At 42.4% G+C, this 22,083-nt stretch overlaps 1 protein-coding gene across 16 annotated transcripts in view; it reads right to left on the bottom strand.

Moving 5' to 3' along the window:
* Positions 1-22,083, bottom strand: part of cacna1bb (calcium channel, voltage-dependent, N type, alpha 1B subunit, b) — a 183,842-nt gene that overhangs the window by 99,169 nt on the left and 62,590 nt on the right. For all 16 annotated transcript variants that reach the window (XM_072661537.1, XM_072661536.1, XM_072661542.1 and 13 more), the window contains 3 exons: positions 15,208-15,299; positions 14,790-14,939; positions 11,031-11,218 (listed from right to left, as the gene is read on the bottom strand). In XM_072661537.1, coding sequence (XP_072517638.1) covers positions 11,031-11,218; positions 14,790-14,939; positions 15,208-15,299 — 430 coding nt within the window. The remainder of the gene's footprint in view (positions 1-11,030; positions 11,219-14,789; positions 14,940-15,207; positions 15,300-22,083) is intronic.

The raw sequence follows: 22,083 nt of genomic DNA, 5'->3' as shown, positions 1-22,083 counted from the left end.
GTTCAGAGCGCCATCTGGTGTCCTCAAGGTGCCAAAACAGACATTATTGCCCAGATGGCAGCAGTGCGGACGTTCTCAGAACATTCTCACCATTTTACAGTGGAACATGAAAACAGACCATAATATCTGAACCTTTATGAAACTATCACTGAAACACTCTTTTTACTGTTTTACCGACGGGAGAACCGCTCTCCTTTCTGTGTTTTTAAACCAGCACTAAAGAGCGCATTCAGAACCCAGAGGAGGCTAATGCTAATGCTAATACACACATGCTATAGAAACCCAAATCACAGCATCACATTCACCCACCATAAACCAGTTATTTCACACCAGCAGACCAACAGCAACAACAACAGATATCAGTCCAGAGTGTGTGCTACTACTACTACTACTACCACACACACACACACACACACACACACACACACACACACACACACACACAGAAGATGATTAGACTGCAGTGTTGTAAAAAAGCTGGGAGCTGATTGGTCAGTGAGGAAAGTCAGACTGAACTATAAGATATTAAACACTCTGTAAATTAGTAATTTTAATCAATCAGTCTAGAATGCCTCCTTATAGAAACTGCTACTAATATAGGGGATTTGATTTGTATTAATCAGCAGCTCATCCTGTCTAAACTGTATGACTGTATTATTTATACCAACACAAAGATCGGATCGGTATTAGCTGATACTCAGCATTGAGAGACTCAGATCAGGAGCAAATTAACCTGATCGGGTCATCCCTAATCAAAAATGCAAAACTTTAGCTATGACCAGTCAGGTGTACATTGAAATTGCACCCCTGAAACCCTTAGAAAGCAGCGGAAAAACTTTGACCGCATTCAAGCGCTTTAACACTGCAGAGAGCCTCTCGCTGTACCCCCTCCCTCCGCCTGAACTTCTGCAATAATAAAGACAAGTGCTTTTGTTCCTGAATCAAGCACCAGAGGCCAGAGGCTCTCACGCTCCCTTTTTACTGCCACTCTAATTAGCTACGTCCATAAAGAAGGAGGAAGGAGAGTGAGAAAGAAGGAGCGAGGGAGAGAGTACACAAAGACAAGACAATAAAATAGAAGAGATGATTCACTGCAGCACGAGTCCAAATATAATTCCTCTCGCTCCGGCCCCGACAGGCTATTTTTAACGATGTTTAATGAGCTTGGCGATGGGCCTGACAGCCCAGGATGGCAGAGCGACAGGGTCAAGGTGCACGCAGGCCTGGTGACTCAGCCTGCGGTAACGAGACCGCTGTGCTGACCCGCCCTACCGAGACTCACACACACACACGCTGGCTCGCCACACACTGTTTAGAAGGTCCACATGGACAGACAGTCCAACTCGAGCTGAGGTGAGATCACAATTGTGTTCACACACAGTCGACCAGGGGTCTAAGCTCTCCAGACACTGCCCAGCGTTTTCGCATGCCTCTGCACGCCTATCTAACGAAACAAGTTCTTTAAGCGATGCCATAGAAGAACCTATTTTGGTTGCATAAAGCACCAATTTAAAAGGTCCCCCACACTCACCGCACATATTTTAAAAATGGTTCTTTATGGAACCAAAAGTAGGTTTTCTGTGTCATCATTTGAAAAAAAAAACCCTTTAAAGCACTTTTATAAGTGTACACTATCCAGTATCCAATCCACTCAGCCTATACCAGTTTAGCTCCGCCCTTTCACACTAAAATTATAGGAAGTGTTTGAGTCTTTACAGCTCTTTGTATGAGAAACACTTCAAGCCAGCCAATCAAAGAGAGGCCATTTACACATATCAGTCTTATAGACACAGTAATAACAAACAGCCCATTTATTTCCAAGGGACAAACAGAGGTTGGAAAATGGTAAAAAATAAATAAATAAATAATAAATACCCCTTCTAATGAATGCATTCAGCTACTTTACGTTGCACCTATGGCTGACAAAGATGTGCAAATGCACACTCACAGCCTGTCTAGTACTGCCAATAGAATAGGACGGGCTAGAGAAGATAAACATGAACATATTGGACAGTAGAGACAGTTATGCCAACAAATACAGGATAAGGTCATTTTAATACTCTTGATTTCAGAAAAAAATACAAGCAGGCGTCCCAATACGTTTGTCCATATAGTGTAAAACATTTTATACAAGACCATTTGCAGTGTTTCTTTATCCTTTACAATTAAATAGGCTGTGTCTTTAGGATCGATAAATGCAAATGACCTCTGTTCTGGTTGGCTTGTACAAAAAGAAGTCTGAAATGACAACAACAACAACAACAACAAAGAAACACCTTATCATGTCAATACTCAGCTGGAGGCTGAAGGGGTGGTCCTATGTAAATTGGTTGTGATCTCACAGCTTACTCTCCATGTGTGCAGTCCCTATATATATAAAAATTAAAAGACCACCCTACTATCAGTTTCTATGGTTTTCCTATTTATAGGCAGTGTGTTAATGGAAATTTAAATTTGCGTTGTATTTCATAAACCATGGACAACATATTCCCCTAAATTCTAAATAAAAATATTGCTATTTTGAGCAGTTACTTGCAGAAATGACAACTGTTCAAATACCAAGAAATGATTATAATAATTATAATGCAAAGAAGTTTTTATTCAAAATTAAACACAGTACTAATATTTGAACTCTGAGAGCATTCAGAAATCACTATGATAAAATAACCTTGACAGCCAATCACAGCTTTCATGTCTTGGCAGGCTCTCCACTAGTCTTTCACATTGCCGTTGGGCGACTTTATGTCATTCACAGTCTGCAAATTCAGCCTCAGCTTTGTTTGAGGAAGTGCCGAGAATAAAACGGCTGCCATACACACAGAGATTTTTTCCAGAGCTGTATACATTCAGAATATTCAGTTTTCCATGATATGAGCCCTTTAAATGCTCTACAAGACTGAAGTGGATTTCCGGCTGTAAGGCACACTGGTGATAACATGCCACACATTTAATGCTGCATTCAGATAAAGCACATTTTGTAATTCAGACTGTAACAGTTTCAGTTTCTCTATTTCAGTCCTCAGCAGCGCCCATCATTCAAGCAGATCCTATCGGGCTTCTGTAACAGTGCACAGCAGTGGTAATTAAGCAGAAACCTATTAATCTATACTACCGAAACAGCATAATAAAATCAACAAGCATGAAACGAGCACTGCTATGTGATTAGCCAAGGACCCGGGCCTTGCTGTCTTTACCATGCACAAGCACAGCCCGTGCTGCAAGAGCCAGCTACGTTCCTCAGATAACTGTTTTAAAGGGCCCATAGTCTGGAAAAGTCCAGCTAAAGTCCACATTTGTGTGGTGTTTATGTACCAAGCCCTTTTTCATGCTTCAGCATTAAACAGGCTTTTCTGGTCCCATGTTAAGTCCAGTGGTGCTAATAACTGTAACTGTGTAGTTATTACACTGATAATCGAGGTAACAGCAGTACAACAAATGGTGATCTATTCACCATTACAAAACGGTTACAGTAGTGCAGATTGTGCAAATACACCTTATGCATTTACTTGAGTAATTCTCCAAAGTTGCAACAGCACATTCTTACGTAAGTGATTATAAATGTGTAATTAGATGGCAGTAATCGTATGTATGTATATGGCTTGCTGCTTTTCCTATTGCAGCTGTGACAGAGATGCACTCGTGCAATTGCATGAGTCGAAGCTGATGTGTAATGGGACAAGCTGTACTACAGTAATGCATATGTTACTGTAAAGACATCACCAGTAAATCCACTGCTATTGTGTAAAGCTGTTAATGTGCAACTACAAGCCACTTGATTCACTGAAGCCACTGGTTTTACATAGTATGAGTCCTTTAACTGTATACACGCACCACTGCTGAAAAAATGCTGACACATCTGGCAGCCTAAAGACTGATTAACTGCTTATTAGTTGATTTAACTAAGCATATGAATGAACAGATGCTCTGGCCTTCAGTACCTGAAGTACTCTGGGATATTGATATTGCAGTGAAATTTAGAATAATAAGTGCCTCTTATGGATGAAGATGTATCTCACTTAGGTTTCAGGAGAGTTATGTGCACTATTTCATTACTGAATGTCCTGCGAGCCATCCTTCCACTCCATGTTACAATGTTATAAAGATAGCCATCAATCCCAGAACTCCAGCCCAGCTACATAATCTAGAAAATGGAGCCTGGCCAGCATTCTTATTTCATTACATTGCCCTGCAAAACACTCCAGCCATCCGTGCAAGCATGCGGAAACATGTGTGCAATCACAACACACACAATTCTGGACCGAAAGGAAGAGAAAAGAAATGCTACTAATAAGTGATTGACCAGCCCTGCTCCACTTTACCATACACATGCTGTATACTATGCTGATGGGACGGCTGATGCTATGCTGATGGGTCTCAACTCATCCTTACTTTCCCACCTTCTGACACCCAGGTTTCAACTTGGATGGCAGTCCATGGCCTGAAAATCTCTAGCAAACCTGAAAAGCAAAACTGAGCTGCTGTACATCTCTGGAGCTACAGGTTCTCACTGTTCTCTTGCCATGTGCCATATGCAGAAGCACAAAGCCTTGGTGTGGTTGTGGACAATCTGTTATCATTCATGGACTGGTTGTGTAGATTTTGACTCAGTCATGCAACAACCAGAGGAGTTGGTCCTTAGTGAGGCCACCCAGGTGCTTGTTCAGTCCCTCATAATTCAAGTCTTCATTACTTTCATTCCCTTCTGGCAGGTCTTCCTCTGAGTGCCACATTAGGCCCTTGCAACTAATCCAGAATCCAGAGATTCAGCCATGTAACTCCTCTACTGCTCTCTTCAATAATCTGATAAATCAGCATTTTAAAACCTCACTAATCATTATTGAAATCATCATTTTGCTCTTTTTGATATAATGTGAACTGGCAGTTGTTCTTTACACTTTGTCAAAATGCCATCATGAATGGACCAATGGAAATGCTCCAAAATTAGGAGTGTAGCAGTACATGTATTGATGGCTCAGAGTCACGGTTGGTACAGTACCACAGGGTACAAATCACAGGTACGTGTTCACAACCAGTTTATAATCAGTTTGCCGCAGCATCAGTCCCCTGCAATTTATCCGGAACGCAGCAGCACAGGGCGTCTTCAAGTTTCTAAGTTCAGCCATGTCACTCCTTTGCTGCGTTCTCTCTTCACTGGCTTCCTGTAGCTGCTGCACGCATTAGACCCTGACACTGGCCAGCAAAGCCAAGAATGGACCAGCCCCTCTGTACTTAACGGCAATGGTCAAAACCTGATCTGTACTTGACTCGCCATCCTTTAAAGGTCTCTGAATAGCAAAGTCGCTTGCTGTCTTCAAACACAGACCTGAAGATCTTTCAAGAGGTGGGTTTTTACTCAAGTGTAGGGTAGTGTTGAGTGCTGTGGTCTTCATACTGACTCTTATACTATAGTAGTATCTAAGCTTAGAGGTATCTTTAGGATTCTAGCCAAGACAACCTAGTTAATGATATTTTCTGAGTAAACAGGTCGGAAACAATCCCTCACCGATAACAAACCCAACAACAAACCAGTGAAACCAATATTGTCAGTAAGGGTGATCTGACCAGCTCAGTTCCTAGACAGCTTCTTAGTATTATGATCATCTTAAAGAGCGTTTCATGTGATGGCTGCTCTACCATTTAACCATGATGTTTAATGTGAGCGGAGACGGAAACCCAGTCCTGTGGCTAACAACATACAGTAGATCAGAACAAGTTTAAACAGCTAGAAATCTAAATACTACTGAACTGTATTAACTTTTTAACATAGAAAGGCTTATTTCACACTAAGGTACAGTGCATCCGGAAAGTATTCACAGCGCTTTACTTTTTCCACATTTTGTTAGGTTACAGCCTTATTCCAAATTGTATTAAATTAATCTCTTTCCTCAAAATTCTACACAAAATACCCCATTATGACCATGTGAAAAAAGTTTTCTTGAGAGTTCTGAAAATTTATTAAAAATAAAAAACTAAGAAATCACATTTACGTAAGTATTCACAGCCTTCGCCATGAAGCTCAAAATTGAGCTCAGGTGCATCCTGTTTCCACTGATCATCCTTGAGATGTTTCTACAGCTTAAATGGAGTCCCCCTGTGGTAAATCCAGTTGATTGGACATGATTTGGAAAGGCACACACCTGTCTATATAAGGTCCCACAGTTGACTGCATGTCAGAGCGCAAACACCAAGCATGAAGTCAAAGGAATTGTCTGTAGACCTCCGAGACAAAATAGTCTCGAGGCCCAAATCTGGGGAAGGATACAGAAAAATTTCTGCTGCTTTGAAGGTCCCAATGAGCACAGTGGCCTCCATCATCCGTAAATGGAAGAAGTTTGGAACCACCAGGACTCTTCCTAGAGCTGGCCGGCCATCTAAATTGAGCGATCGGGGGAGAAGGGCCTTGGTCAGGGAGGTGACCAAGAACCCGATGGTCACTCTGTCAGAGCTCCAGTGTTCCTCCGTGGAGAGAGGAGAACCTTGCAGAAGGACAACCATCTCTGCAGCAATCCACCAATCAGGCCTGTATGGCAGAGTGGCCAGGCGAAAGCCACTCCTTAGTAAAAGGCACAAGGCAGCCCGTCTGGAATTTGCCAAAAGGCACCTGAAGGACTCTCAGACCATGAGAAACAAAATTCTCTGGTCTGATGAGACAAAGATTGAACTCTTTGGTGTGAATGCCAGGCGTCATGTTTGGAGGAAACCAGGCACTGCTCATCACGAGGCCAATACCATCCCTACAGTCAAGCATGGTGGTGGCAGCATCATGCTATGGGGATGTTTTTCAGCAGCAGGAACTGCCAGACTAGTCAGGATAGAGGGAAAGATGAATGCAGCAATGTACAGAGACATCCTGGATGAAAACCTACTCCATAGCGCTCTTGACCTCAGACTGGGGCGACGGTTCATTTTTCAGCAGGACAACGATCCGAAGCACACAGCCAAGATCTCAAAGGAGTGGCTTCAGGACCACTCTGTGAATGTCCTGGAGTGGCCCAGCCAGAGCCCAGACTTGAATCCGATTGAACATCTCTGGAGAGATCTGAAAATGGCTGTGCACAGACGTCTCCAATCCAAACTGATGGAGCTTCAAAGGTACTACAAAGAAGAATAGGCAAAACTGCCTAAAGAGAGGTGTGCCAAGCTTGTGGCATCATATTCAAAAAGACTTGAGGCTGTAGTTACTGCCAAGGGTGGTTCTACAAAGTATTAAGCAAAGGCTGTGAATACTTATGTAAATATGATTTCTTTGTTTTTTAATTTTAATAAATTTTCAGAACTCTCAAGAAAACTTTTTTCACATGGTCATAATGGGGTATTTTGTGTAGAATTTTGAGGAAAGAGATTAATTTAATACAATTTGGAATAAGGCTGTAACCTAACAAAATGTGGAAAAAGTGAAGCGCTGTGAATACTTTCCGGATGCACTGTAACTACATAGACTTCTGTACAAACAATAGAAGTTTGTTTACACTGTTTAAGGGGTAATGTGTTCATACAGAAGATTAAATGGATCACATATAAATACAGAACAAACAAGTCTCATTATTTTATTATTTTATAGGAATTTATTGTTTAGTGGAAGAAAGTAAAAGTGGATAGACAGGTCATGAAAAAAGCCGTAAGCTGTTAGCAACATGCCATGCTAAGGTTAACTAATGCTGATTAGTGTCTGAAATGAAAATACATCAATAAACAAACCAAAAATAAATTGTATTGTTTTTGTTTTTCACTGTAAAATCATCCAAAAATCCATACAGAGCTCCAAACCATGGTGTGTACAGAACCGTGACTTTCTGTAGTGTTATACCCATTTCCACAATAAGATCTTTTCCCATTGACTTCTATTACAAGTTAAAAAGCATTTTTTCCATCTCTTGTAAAGTTGGCATTTTAAACATATTAAACTCAGAAGCAGCTGAATTCAGAAGCAGCTGTTTTCTTATGAGACTTCAGACAAGACGCCACCCACCATCATTTCCTCTAGAGTGGGTGGAGATAACCATAAATGATCATTATAAATGATCTGCTTCATTCTCATTGTGTGTAAATAATGAGAAATGACTGTGCATTGCAGGATTCATCACTGTTGTGTGAATATAAAGGTGCAATCGTTGACTTTAGCATTAAAACTAACAAGAGTGAGACTTTGGGGACTTACCGGAAGAGTTTGTTTAACTGTAGAAGTGTAACTGGAGAAGGAACTGCCAATTGCCAATAAGGTGCTATTTTGCTGTATCCCCCCTACTGGTCTCTATTCAACAGAGCAGTAATTCAGTCATAACCAACGTACATGAGAGGACGTGCTTTCTGCAGAACTGATTAAATCACTCGTATTGGCTTGTGACAAGCCAGTACACTCAAAACACACACAATCATGTTGTTTGCTGTTACTTCGACACTGGTTGGGAATGTCTAATGCTCTGCTGTACTGTTCCTAAGCTTGTTACTTTGAAATAGTCTGGAGTATTTGAATAAAAAGGGAAGACTTGACAATTAGCAAAGGTTAGCAAAGATTAGATAATGTCTAATGCACTTTAATAAAGGGTGCCATTCCTAAGGATATATCATACTGTATCTATAATGGAGGCAACTGACAAGCATTTATTAAGGTTTATGTCAGTGTGGCATAATGCTGTTGATGTGACATGAGCTTAAATGTAGCATTATGTCATTCTGTCTTTATAGTTGTTCTTTACATTGTCTCCTGATAAATGGACCAATAGAAATGCTCCAAAATGACTTGGAATGAAATCTTTTTGCATTGACTTGGACATATAAGGTTTTTGCACAAGAATATACACCAATCAGTCATTAAAACCACCTCTGCGCTTCTACACTCAATGTAGTTCTATGTTCATAGACTGCAGTTCCTCTCTTTCTCTGTATACTTTATTAGCCCCCTTTACCCTGTTCTTTAATGGTCAGGACCCCAAAGGACCACCCCAAAACTATTATTATTGGGTGGTGGGTCATTCTCAGCACTGCAGTGACCCTGACATGGTGGTGGTGGTGTGTTAGTGTGTGTATTGCTGGTCAAATCAAGTCAAGGTACGAATGGATCAGACACAGCAGTGCTGCTGGAGTGTTTAAACACTGTGTCCACTCAGTGTCGCGCTACCTAGTTGGTCCACCTTGTAGATGTAAAGTCAGAGACAGAAGCTCTCTAATCTGTTGCTGCACAGTTTGTATTGGTCATCCTCTAGTCTTTTCAGGATGCTGTTGGCTGGATATTTCTGGTTGGTGGACTATTCTCAGTATCACAGTGGCACTGATGTGTTTAAGAACTACAGCAGCACTGCTGTGTCTGATCCGCTCATACCAGCACAACACACACTACTACTAACACACAGTGTCACTGCAGTGCTGAGAATGAGCCACCATCCAAAGAATAGCTTTTCTGTAGCGGTCCTGTGGGGTCCTGACCATTGAAGAACAGGGTGAAATGAGAGAAACAGATGGACTACAGTCTTTAATTATAGAACTGCAAAGTGCTTCTATGGTAAAAGTGGCGCTGACAGAATGGACAGTGAGGGTAGAATCAAGGTGAGGTTTTAACAAAGCGAGATATCATGTGGACCTTTCTTGAAGTATTGTGATATTTATGCCATATCGCCCAGCCCTACTCCACTCCATCTCTGCTCAGCTATAGATTAACACCCTTGGAAAAGGGTCTGAAAAGTGCTTAAGGAGGTAAAGAGGTGCTGAACGTTCTGAAGAAGCATGTCCACGCCAAGAGGAAAAACTCACATCAGAGTGTGTTCTCAGCTTGTGTGTAGACAAGCTGTCTTACAGTGAGAACGCTCAGCTCACTTAGCTCTGTGTGTGAGGAACACTCTGACAGGGGGAGAGACAGACAGAGAGAGGAACAGAAAGCATGCAGAAGAGAGAGAGAGAGAGAGCGAGACAGGGTGGGAGACAGGGTGAGTGAGTATTAGAGTGAATGAGGCAGTGTGGCGGTGCAGCTGGGTGCAGAATGCAAGCAGCTTTTCCTAATGCGTTCCTTTTCTCCCACACTCTGGCAGTGAAACAGTAGGAGAGGGGCATATGCTGCCCCCCACCACGCTCTGGCACTATGATGCATTTCAGCATTCCGCAGCAAGTGAGAGGAGGCCAGGTGAAACAGTGCCAGTCTGCTAGGACCATCCTCCAAGCCAGAAGCCCAAAAGCCATGTAGGACCCCCACTGCAAAGGGTCTGGCTGCCCAAAGGCTTTCACAGCACAAAGACAGCTGAAAGTCCGAAGGTCCTGGGACAAGGTGATGCCTTGACACAAGGGTTAAATCACTGGAATGCAGTATATTTGCATATCATGTTTGGGGTCAATGGACCACTGGTCCAAGAGACTGAATTTTCAGCTGTAAAGTGTCAGTTCTTGAGGAGATGTGTTAGAAGCTGGAAAAATGGGCAAGCATAAGCATCTGAGCTACTTTGACAAGGGTCAAAATGTGATGGCTAGATGACTAGGTCAGAGCATCAGTGTCACTGCTGCATTAAAGCTGTCTGATCAACAGCAGCCCTGTGGCTAGAAACCGATCACCAATGGCTAATGTAGAGGTTGGTTGGTCAACTGCACATGACATCAGACGTCCACAATCTGACAGTCTAAGCTTACAGTGAATCTATAAAGAAGAGTGAGCTCATAAAGTCATCACTGATTGTAAATACAAGGCAAGTAAACACACACCATGACCATACAGTGCAGGTAAGGTTCTTCCAGGGTACAAATACAATATTCATATCAGAACACACAGTATGTAAGCTGTATTACCAGTAGAGGCAGTCAGTCCCCCTGCAGATTTCAGGAGTTAGACAAGCAGAACAGAACATGTCAAGCCATCTGAGCTGTAGTGTTTCACACACACACTCTCTCTAAAGCCTTAGAGATTAAATATACCACAATCTGTATTCCACAAAGTCTGTGTTTGTGTGTGTGTGTGTGTGTGTGTGTGTTGCGGGGGGCAGGTCTACAAAAGAGCCTTTGTCTCGTATAACATGATGTGTATTATAGGATCAGGGTTGAAGGCTACTCACGCTATACAGGATATCAGTCCATCCCTCCATGGTGATGCACTGGAAAACAGTGAGAACAGCGAACAGGATGTTGTCGAAGTTGGTGATGCCGAAGTTCGGTCCTTTCCAGTACTCTCTGCAATTCGTACCGTTGGGACATAGTCTAGAGGGAGCCTCCGTCCCGCACGGGTAATCTGCTGCCTGCTCACCTGCAAATACAAAACACACACACAGATGGTAGAGAATAAAGAGAGATGGTAGAGAATGGAGTTTCAGAGTCTGGGTTTCAGAGGGGAACAAATACCTGAAAACACTACTGCCCTCCCTTCTCCTCTTTCTATTAGAGAACCCCATTCATGGATCTTATTCAAGTGTCTAGAACTTCCAAGCAGAAGCTCCTTGGCTCTCCGGTTTCCTTTTGTCTTTAGCTGTAGCTCTTGTCATATGGTCCACACTTCACTTTCTCACTTGTGTAGCTACATATCTCACATATTAGTTTCATAGTAACAAGGATATAATTGATTACTATTGATGTTAACACCCATCACCCTAGTGTTAGCCACACTGTTGGAGCAATATTTCACATAGACCCCTTTCTGACATGCACAGTTACTCACAACTTATCTGGACATAACCCGGAGGAGCTGTATGTGTGAACGCAAACGTCCACATCATTTGCCTTTATTCTACCAGCCCTTCAGGACAAAGTCTATGTAATGTGTGAATAGAGCAGGTAATCTTTCAGAGAATTCACAGTGGGTCAGACTGTACAGGTGCTGTTGGTTTCAGATGCAAAGCACTGACACAATGTAAGTCACTCACTCACTCTCTTACTCACTCACTCATGTTTAGCAGACTTCTCTACAGGGAAGCATTATTAGTACTCAAATAGCTTTTGGTGCTTCACATCAATGACATGCGTATCCTTGTCTTTTAAAAGATTTTAGCATTCTCAACAGCAGGTAACGGTTGCCAGATCCAGCAGAAATTCCAAAATTCTCTCAAGAAATATGCTGGCCACTTTGTATGGACAAAAGTATTGGGACACCTGTTCATTCATTGTTTCTTAATAAATTAGTTTTAAAACATTTATCTTTACTGTCCAGGGAAGGCTTTCTACTAGATTGTAGAACATTGCTGTGAGGATTTAATTGCATGCAGCATCAAAAGCGTTAAAAGTGGGGTTAGAATGGAATCACCACCCCGCCACCATCCCAAAAGTACTGGATAGAGCACCATCATTTCAGAGAACACAGTTCCACTGCTCCACAGCTCAATTTTGGGGGGTTTATACAAGCAAATAGGTATGTATATCTGCTTCAGAGAGTCCTATTCTATTGGCAGTACTTCTCTAGAAGGACTAGACAAGTTGTGTGTGTGTGTATTTGCACATCTGTGTCAGCAATGGCTGCAACTTAAAATAGCTGAATGCAGTCATTAGAAAGGATATGCAGTTCAATTGCTACGATTTCTGCCAAAGTTGTGTGAAACACTATTTTTTCACTATTCTATCACATACACACCGATGCCTAACACACACACACACACACACACACACACACACACACACACACACACACACACACACACACACAGATGCACAGAGTGTGAACATTAACAGATATGTCTTCTATCTGCTGGCACTGGTCATACACAACCCTCTAGACATACACACTCATGTTGGCACATAGACATTTATACACCGTCATACACACATACACACACCGGAGCGCAGCACCTGCTGATGCTGCTGATTGAGTGGTCGTGGCGGCTGCAGCTGGGTGCATGTTAACAGCTCAGCCTCTGAACACCAGGAGCATCATTACAGCACAGGCTAATTACACACACACACACACATTGTACTGAAATAACTCACAAACACACACATACATATCATGTACATTAACAACCTGTCAAGACCTCTTCTTTATTCACACACACACACACACACACACACACACACACACACACACACACACACACACACACACACACACAGGCTACAGCTGGCAGACAAACCTAAGGGATGGTCAGGTGCGGTAGATACAGGACTGATCTGCATAACCTTAGTAAGTTCACACTACTGAGATTCAGCAAGCAGTCATTTCATTCTCAAAAGAGAGAGAACTATATGTCCAAATGTTTGTGGACTCCTAATGAGTGCATTCAGTAACTTTAAGTTGCACCCACTGCTGTCTAGTCCCTATAGAGGTATACCTAACACATACCGAATACCAGTTGTGGACTAGAGGGGTAGCACTGAGCTGAGAAGCAGTGGAACGGTTTTCTCTGGAATGATGGATGGGGCTTCATACAGTACTTTTAGGATAAGTTAGGGAGTTAAGGTTGGTGAACCATTCAACATCCTGACCTCATTCTGTTACTTTAAGTTACACCCATTGCTGGCACAGATGTGCAAATGCACACACACAGCTTGTCTAGTCCCTGTAGAGAAGTAGCCTACAGAGAAAGCCCCCCAGCATGGAGCTGTGGAGCAGTGTTCTCTGGAATGATGGATGGTGCTCCATCCAATACCTTTGGGATGAGTTGGGGAGCTGGGGAATAGGTGGGGTGGTGATCATTCAACATCCTAACCTCTCTTTTAATACCCTTGATTTTGGATGAAACGATGAATGAGGAGCTGTCCTAATACTTTTGTGCTTTGGCAACACAATAAAGTCAACCTGAGTTGAGCTGAACTGATAACAGCGTGTCAGTAAGCACATAAGCATGTCTCTTTTTTAATTGGCTTAACCTTCAACACAGTTGAGGAGAATGTGTGGTAATTTAGGCAGAACACATTACGTTAGCCTAGTGGCTATAAGCTCCAGACCTCCACATCCAAACTAAGGAAACAATCTGTGGAGATCAAGCACTGTCTGATTGACTATATCTGGGCTGGGGGGGAGGATCGTGCACATTTGTATTCTGGCTGAATCATTGCTTTCAGTTATAAGGCTTTATTTTATTGCATTCATGGCTCTAATGTTCCAGGGAAGCAACCGATTAGGTCTGCCAACAGCTAGCAGGATATTATGCAATGAAAAAGGGAAATAAACATTCTGACTGGGGTATTAAATCAGCCTAGTATGTAAGAAACTGTAATTAAAAACTAATGAAATGAAAAATAAATTAAGCTTAATAGATTAACCCCTTAACACTCCTAGGCTTATCACACACTAGGGTGTATTACTTAGTAACTACAGGGGCGTCTGTACAAACTGGTGGGGCTATTCTTTGGTAACAGTTTGGTAACACTTTCGGCCCACGGGCTGATCGTAGGCTTTTTAAGGGGTTAAACAAACATGTCGAGGCTTACATGTTTACAGCCAGCCGAGTGTTAGTGTCCTCTTTCACGTCTGGCTAGAAACCAGAAAACTCAGGTGGGATTAATATTGTTTGAATGCCAGCAATACACAATTATAAGACTATTAATACGTTTAATTACCACACTGATTTCTATGATGATTGTTTTTTTCTTGTCTTTGGTTGAGCTTATTTCCCTATTGACAATATTCCTATTGAAAGTTAACAAGCTTTTAAACTGCCCAATATTACTCCTCCAAATGAGTGCATATATATCTTCAGCTAATTAACGATGCAACGACTTTACCCTCTGGCCAGTGCCGGCATCAGGAAGCACAAAATCCCAGCATGATCATGTCCTAACTGCAGTACACTGGAGATGCTGTCAGAGCAGACAGTAGATTGAGTAAATCTGGCTCCTTCCATGGAAAATTGGTCCCGTGGGCTTTGAACGGGCCAGCAGATCAGACTGACCTGTATCTTTGAAGCAGGTGGAGTGGAACTTGCCCATGTAGAACTCCACGCCGATAATGGCGAACATGACGATGGCGAAGAAGAGCAGCAGGCCGATCTGCAGCAGAGGAACCATGGCCTTCATTATGGACTTCAGCACAACCTGTAGACCTGAGAGAGAAAGACGAGGGAGTGGGAGTCACAGTTAGCTATTATACACTCTTAAAACTGAAGGTGCTACAAATGGTTATTTGAGTGATGCCATAGAAGAGAAATGTTTGATACCTTAAAGAACCATGTTTGTGAAAGAGATGTGTGAGGGTGAAGAAGCTTTGCATTAAGAGACGATTCTCTTAACCTTTGAAAGGCTCTTCACACTCACACACTGCTTTTACAAACATGGTTCTGTTTGGGACCACATTTGCGATTATAGACTTACTGGGGATTCCTGACACCAGCTTAAGAGGTCTCAGCACTCGGACGGCGCGGAGCGTCCTCAGGTCGAAATCTGAGCCCACCGTGGCCAAAATCCTGCAGGACACACACAAGCAAACACAACCATTCATTTTACACTTATACTAAAATAAGGTTAAATATCTATTACACAACGAGCCTGCTAGTATTATTTCATATGAAATCAGACATGAACAGGACCTGGTCCGTCAAATTACTACTCTTTATATTAAAAACAAATGTAGTTAGGCCTAATTAAAATGATGAAGTAACTGTTTCAAAGCGTTTGTTTAAGCTTATTTAGCATTATTTAATGAGCTGCAGCTAAAACTGAGTAACTACTGTGTAAGATGTTTAGTCTGTGGCTCTTCCCCCTCAATCTGTTTACTGTTTATTCACATCTGCAGGCTAGAACTTCTATTACCACACAACATCCCCAGGCTGGGGACATTTCTGTTTCTTAATGGACACAAAATATGTACAGCGTTACACAGCTCTAGGATGGTGCAACAGTCTAACCGCCAGCTTTTAAGAGACAAAACAAGACAACCATATTCACCATTTGTGTCATCAGACAGAGATGGAATTGGGCCTCCACCTTTAACTCATCCATGCAGTGAACACACACACACACACACACACACACACACATGATCTAATCACACTAATAAAGGTGTGCAGCCATCGTGGTGGCACCTGGGGAGCAAAGAGGGTGAAGGGCCTTGCTCAAGGTCCCAAATGTGGCAGCTTGCTGAGCCCGGGTCTCGAACCCACAACCCTGTCATCAAAAGCCTGGTGCTCTAACCACTGAGCCACCACTGCCCCACAGAAGTTCCAATCAACATCACGGCCCTCCTCGGTTATGGGTCTGAGACTAGAAAGCCTTCCCCTGCATAATCGGGAAGTTCTAACCTGCAATTGGGAATAAACAGTAAACAGATTGAGGGGGAGGAGCCACATACCAAATGTCTTACACAGTATTTAATCAGTTTCAGCTGCAGCTCATTTCCTAATGTTTTTGAGGCTCAACTTGAAATTTAATGTTGATCAAACTGAGAAATAGAACTAATAAATGTCAGTTAGGAGAACTTTAAACTCAAGTTGAGTTAGCTGACTTTGTATACAGGCATCTTGGTACTGTCCTATGTATTTTACCACATCACAGATACTGTAATAAGCCCATATATGATATAACCCATCCAACCCTGCTCCCTAAAATAAACTCAGCAGGCCTAAACTCATCAGACAATGTAACACAGTTTAAATGAAACATCACACTGCTGAATAAACCTGAAAATCAGAACATCTGATATATTTAAAATAATGATAAGAATATTTTTGCTGTTCTGATAGTGGAAAATATTTGGATAGAAATGTAAGCTCACATCACCCACTCCTGCTGAGTGTGTGTGTCCACACATGTGGATGTTCTGGGAAATTAGCATAATCTTATCTAATCCCATCACACAGCGTGTGCTGGGATGACAGTGATTAGATGTTGCCAGGGAGATGGGGCTGGCTAGCAGTCTGCAAAAGAGTCTGGATGTGTGGAATTCCCCTCAGGACCTGTGGACTGGAACCAGCATGTATGTGTGTGGCCCTGAAGGCTCAATTCTCCATGTTACATCATTTTCTTCAGCCCCTAGCAGAGATAGCCACTGGGCTTTTCTAACGCCTGAGGGTCTTCTCCCCACTTACCAAACATCTGACCCAGGCTAAAATTATGCTCAAGTCATGAAATGCTGAATGGCGACAAAAGAGAACACTTACAGCATGACGGAAAGAAAAAGAGAGAGAGATAGAGAGGTGAAAAGCAGGCCTGTATTAAACCATTCTGGATCCATGGGCCAACTCTACGAGGCCTCTACCACACCCACACCTTCTAATTTACTGAAGATCCTGTATATGTAGGATACCTGTTGCCTCGGTATGTGATTGCATATATATGTCAAATGTATGTGGATATTCTAATGAATGCATTCAGCTACTTTATGTTGCACTGATTAGCATGACCCTATTGGCTCCATGCCTCCAATGCCAGGTGTGGGCTAGAGGGGTATAAAGCTCACCAGCATTGAGCTGTGGAATGATGGACTGTGCTCCATCCAATACTTTTGGGATGAATTGGGGAGTTGGAGATATGGCGGGGTGGTAATTATCCAACATCATGAACTCATTAACGCACTTGTCACTGAATGCAATCAAATCCTCACAGCAATGCTCCAGAATCTAGTAAAAATCCTTCCCTGGTCAGTGCAGACAGTTACTCCAACAAAAGCAGGATAAACTCTGTCTTAATACCCTTGATTTTAGAAGAAACTATGAATTAGCAGGTGTCCCAATACTTTATCTGTTTTGATAATTTATCGGTTTATAAAATGTACCTGTTTGCTAAAATGCAAATGAAATGCAAATAAGCTAATCATACTTACTAATTAATAAAAATATGCTTCCATAATTAAGTAAATAAGTAAGTAAGTAATTGAAATGTGCAGCAAAAATGATGGTATAAGTCTTCCAAGAGTTAAACAAAGTTGCGCTGTGCTGGATGGCCTTGGCCCAATAAATGTGACAGCGCTGTCGCAACGCCCCCACAAGACATCTCCCCACTCAGCATCCGCACACTGAGAGAAGATGTTTTCAGAAAGGTCCTCTACTGGTGTTTTCAGAAAGGCCCTCTACTGGTGAAAAACAGTCACTGCACCATTCTTTTCCAAGTCAGAATCAACCAAGTCAGGAACAAGTCTTCTAAATGACAACAAGCAAACTTTCAACAGCACGAAAACACAGAACCGAAAAGCATTCATTGTCGAGTTTAAACTCCTGCTAATGAATGAAGATCCCACAGTGCAAACTATTGTTCAGGAGCCCAGAGCAGAATGTCGGAGGGTTTATTGTGTAGTAGTAACAGCTGTGTTTTTGTGTATTCCTTGGAGAGTGAAGCGGCAGTGAAAACACAGTTTTATGATTCTAAACGATCCCGTTGAGGCAGCAGCTGCCAGTATGAGAGAGAAGAGTGCTTTTTAATATCCTCCTTATCGACAGCATCATACATCTCTACAGGAGGCTACTGCCTTTGGCCGCAGGAAATATGGCTGGGAATGATATCTGTGATCAGTCAAAACAAACATACACACACACACAACCCCTAATAAACAAAAAGATGAGAGGCTTGTTCATTGCTGCTAATCTGGACATCCACCGTCAATTACAGTCATGAAAAATCAGACACCTGAGTAGCTTATTATGTGATTAGACCGGTAATAAACACTGTATTATACACTTCATGTCCACATACTTGTGGACAGCCCTTCTAAGGAATGCATTCAGCTACTGTAAGTCGCACCCACTGCTGACACAGATGTGCAAATGCACACACACACACACACACACACACACACACACACACACACAGCTTGTCTAGTCCCTGTAGAGAAGTACTGTCAATAGAATAGGACTCTCGGGAGCATTTACATTTAAATTTACAGCATGTAGCAGATGCTCTTAACCAGAGCGACCTACACACCTACCTCAAGCTAAATGCTGCCAAATACAGAAGTCAGTATGAACACCTAGATACACAATACTCAACATACACTACACTTTGCCTGAAAGCCCAACTGACAAGAGATATGAGTGCAATCACACGCCTTCAAAATAAGTGCTGAACTGAGTACTCTTGAAAGAGACGGGTCTTCAGATGGAGTCAAGAGACAGCAAGCAAAAAAGGTCTGGATGCTTGTTTTGCGTGCTTCTTCAAGGATGGTGGCTTGTAGTGGAACTTACATGAGCTGCACTTTTACTGTTGAACCACTCCACTTACTGGACAAACTGGGAATCCAGGGTAAAAGTCGGCTTTGCATCACGCTGTAAGATCAATGAAGGTGGTCTGAGACAAACTTGGCCTGTGAAAAGGGGGCGGGTCTACCCAAAAAGTCAACATGTCTAGCTCCTTCTTAAACCTTAAAAGGCTTCTTTTTCACACTTAAAAAAAAATGCTTCATAAATCATAAATTCAAAAGGTTCTTTAGGCAGTCGAAAGCAATTATTTCATAGATCACTTCAAAGAACGTGTTGTGGTTCCTTTGTTTTAGAGAGCAACTGCATCATTCATTCAGCTATTCAGCAGAAAGAGAGAGAAACAGGGGTGAGGAGAGAGAGAAAAGGAGAGAAAGCGAGAGAGGAAGGTAGTGAGAGACGTCTCGTCCTCAGTAGGGAGTGCTGTTAGGTAATTACTGTTGCACCAGCTGCACTGTGCTGGAATTGAGGTTTTCACACATCCCAGTAAGAGATGGCTCTCTCTCAGGAGTAACCAGCATCACACGGTGGCTGTCAGTCAGCTCAGTCACGCAATGCTACACCCAGCACACACACACAAACGCACACATTCACAACAGCTGAACATGAGTCTGCATACGGCTCTATGAGGCAACCGGTGGCTCCATATTTTTCAGGCCCACAATGAAGTTGATCATCTTAACACTGTCAGGAACTCTCTAACTGAATAGGAAAACATGTAAACATATAGAAACTCACAGAGCACTTTATTAGGACCACTACACGAATACTGGGTTGGGCCTTTTGCTGCCTTTTTTGATATTCTGGTCCATGTTGAAATGATTGCAGACCCAATTTCTGTAGATTATTTAGGTGCAAATTCAGGCTGCAACTAGATCCCATTCTGCTGCATCCCAAAAATTATCTGTTGGATTCAGAATCATGAACTGGGAAGGCCACTGAGGAACACTGAACTCATTGTCATGTTCAGGACACCAGTTTGAGACAACCTTTGCTTAGTGACATGGTGCATTATCATGCTGAAAGCAGCTGTTAGAAGTTGGGTGAATTGTGGTAATGAAGGGATGCACATGGACAGCAACAGTACTCAAACCGTGTGTGGCATTCGAGTGATTGGTGTTTACAGGCCTAAAGTGTGCCAAAAAAGCATTGCCCACCCCATTACACCACCTCTATTAGGCTGGACTGCTAACTCAAAGCACGTCGGGTCCATGGATTCATGCTGTTGGTGCCAACCTCAGATCCTACAATCTCTGAGCCTCAGCAGAAATCAAGATTCATCAGACCAGGCTAAATTTTTCCGGTCTTCAACTGTTCAGCTGGTGGTGAGCCTACTGCAGCCTCAGCTTTCTGTTCTTGGCAGACAGAAGTAGAACCCAACATATTGCTGTTGCAGCCCATTTGTCTCAAATTGGACGTGTTGGGCAGTCTGAGATGCTTTTCTGCTCACCACAGTTTGCCAGTTTGCTCACCAGTTGTTATCTGGGTTACTGTAGCCTTTCTGTCAGCTACACCCTGTCTGACCTCTCTCATAAACATCACTGATGTTTTTTCCTTATTGCGCCGTTCTGAGAACTCTAGAGACGGTTGTGCTGAAAATTCCAGGAGATCAGCAGTTCTAGAAATACTCAGAAAAGGCCACCTGGCACCAGCAATCACCCCACATTCAAAGTCACTGAAAGCACATTTTCTTCTCCTTTCTGATGGTTGATGTAAACAATGCCTGAAGCTACTGACCCGTAATTGCATGATTTTATGCATCGCACTGCTGCCACATGATTGGCTGATTAGATTGAAACCAATAAAAAATAGAAATCCAACCCAATCAGGCAGCTTCTATTGTCGGAAATGAATTGGCCACTAGGTGTCCTGTAGAAGCGAGTACAGGCCATCCCTGTAAGGCTGATGCAAATCTGGTCTTCTGTGATAAGACACAAAAAAATGTCTGCTAGTCACAAGAGCAGCTAAATGCTCACATCAATGCTTGCTAATGCTTTCCACAGAAAGGGTCTCTCACAGGGGTCATACCTTAGTAAAGGCCTGGCACAGTGGCCTCAGGGAACAGAATAAAGCCTCAAACACAACAATTACAACAACAACACACCCTTTCCCCTGCCTTTTCTGAAAAACAGAAAAACAGAACTTCAGCTGCAATTTATTCCTGTAATGAGGCGAAATTGGTCCCCTCCCAGAGCTCTCCATCTGGTTATTAGAGCCAGTTCATTTGCTGAGGCTATCTAGCATGTCTCTTTCTATTTAATGCTGAAGCAGGGCGTTTCTCCATCCACATTAAGCGCTAATGCTTGGCTCCAGCTCAGTCTGCAAGAGGAGCAGAGTTCACCACTTCATCGTCTGGATAAGAAGAGCCGTGGAGGCACATGACCCACGGAGCGGTGGAGATGCTCCCACAATGTCCACGAAGAGCAGCCTAATGAAGTCATCCTGCCTGCCAAGAGCCATCAGTGTCATGCAACACACACACACACACACACACACACACACACACACACACACACACACACACTCACATATAGGAACCTGTCACACTGCACTGATGTGTACAGTCATACACATTTTTAGAAACAGAAAAAACACAATTGTAAAATACACACATACACACACCTATATGACAATCACATGGCAGTAATTACCTCTGCTCATGTTAATTACTATTAACATTGTATTCATCATATTAACTTATAACTTATAACAGTAGTGGTTTTCTTTCAGGTGATAGAGAACTATTTAATAGCATCTTTAAAGAACCATATACAAGAGGGATTTCTGTAAATCAGTGAATAGTTCTTTTAATACATTTTAATTGAAGAGTTTGAACCTTTTTTAATGTTTAAGAACCTACAAATAAAAAACACCAATCATACAACCATTAAACCAGGCAAAGACCCAATTAATCATTCATTCAAATTCTTCTTTGAGTTTTCATGGTTCTTAACAAAACTGCTGCCTTTACTTAAAGAACTTCTGAAAAATGCATCATTTCAAGTTCTGGCCACCTGTAATGGTTCTCCTAGAGTAACCTCTGGACCATTTAAGATTAAATGGA

This window comes from Salminus brasiliensis, chromosome 18, assembly GCF_030463535.1.
Source record: "Salminus brasiliensis chromosome 18, fSalBra1.hap2, whole genome shotgun sequence".
In the NCBI taxonomy this organism is placed as follows: domain Eukaryota; kingdom Metazoa; phylum Chordata; class Actinopteri; order Characiformes; family Bryconidae; genus Salminus; species Salminus brasiliensis.
Note: the sequence above shows the minus strand (reverse complement) of the source record. Positions and strands in the feature narration are given on the sequence as shown.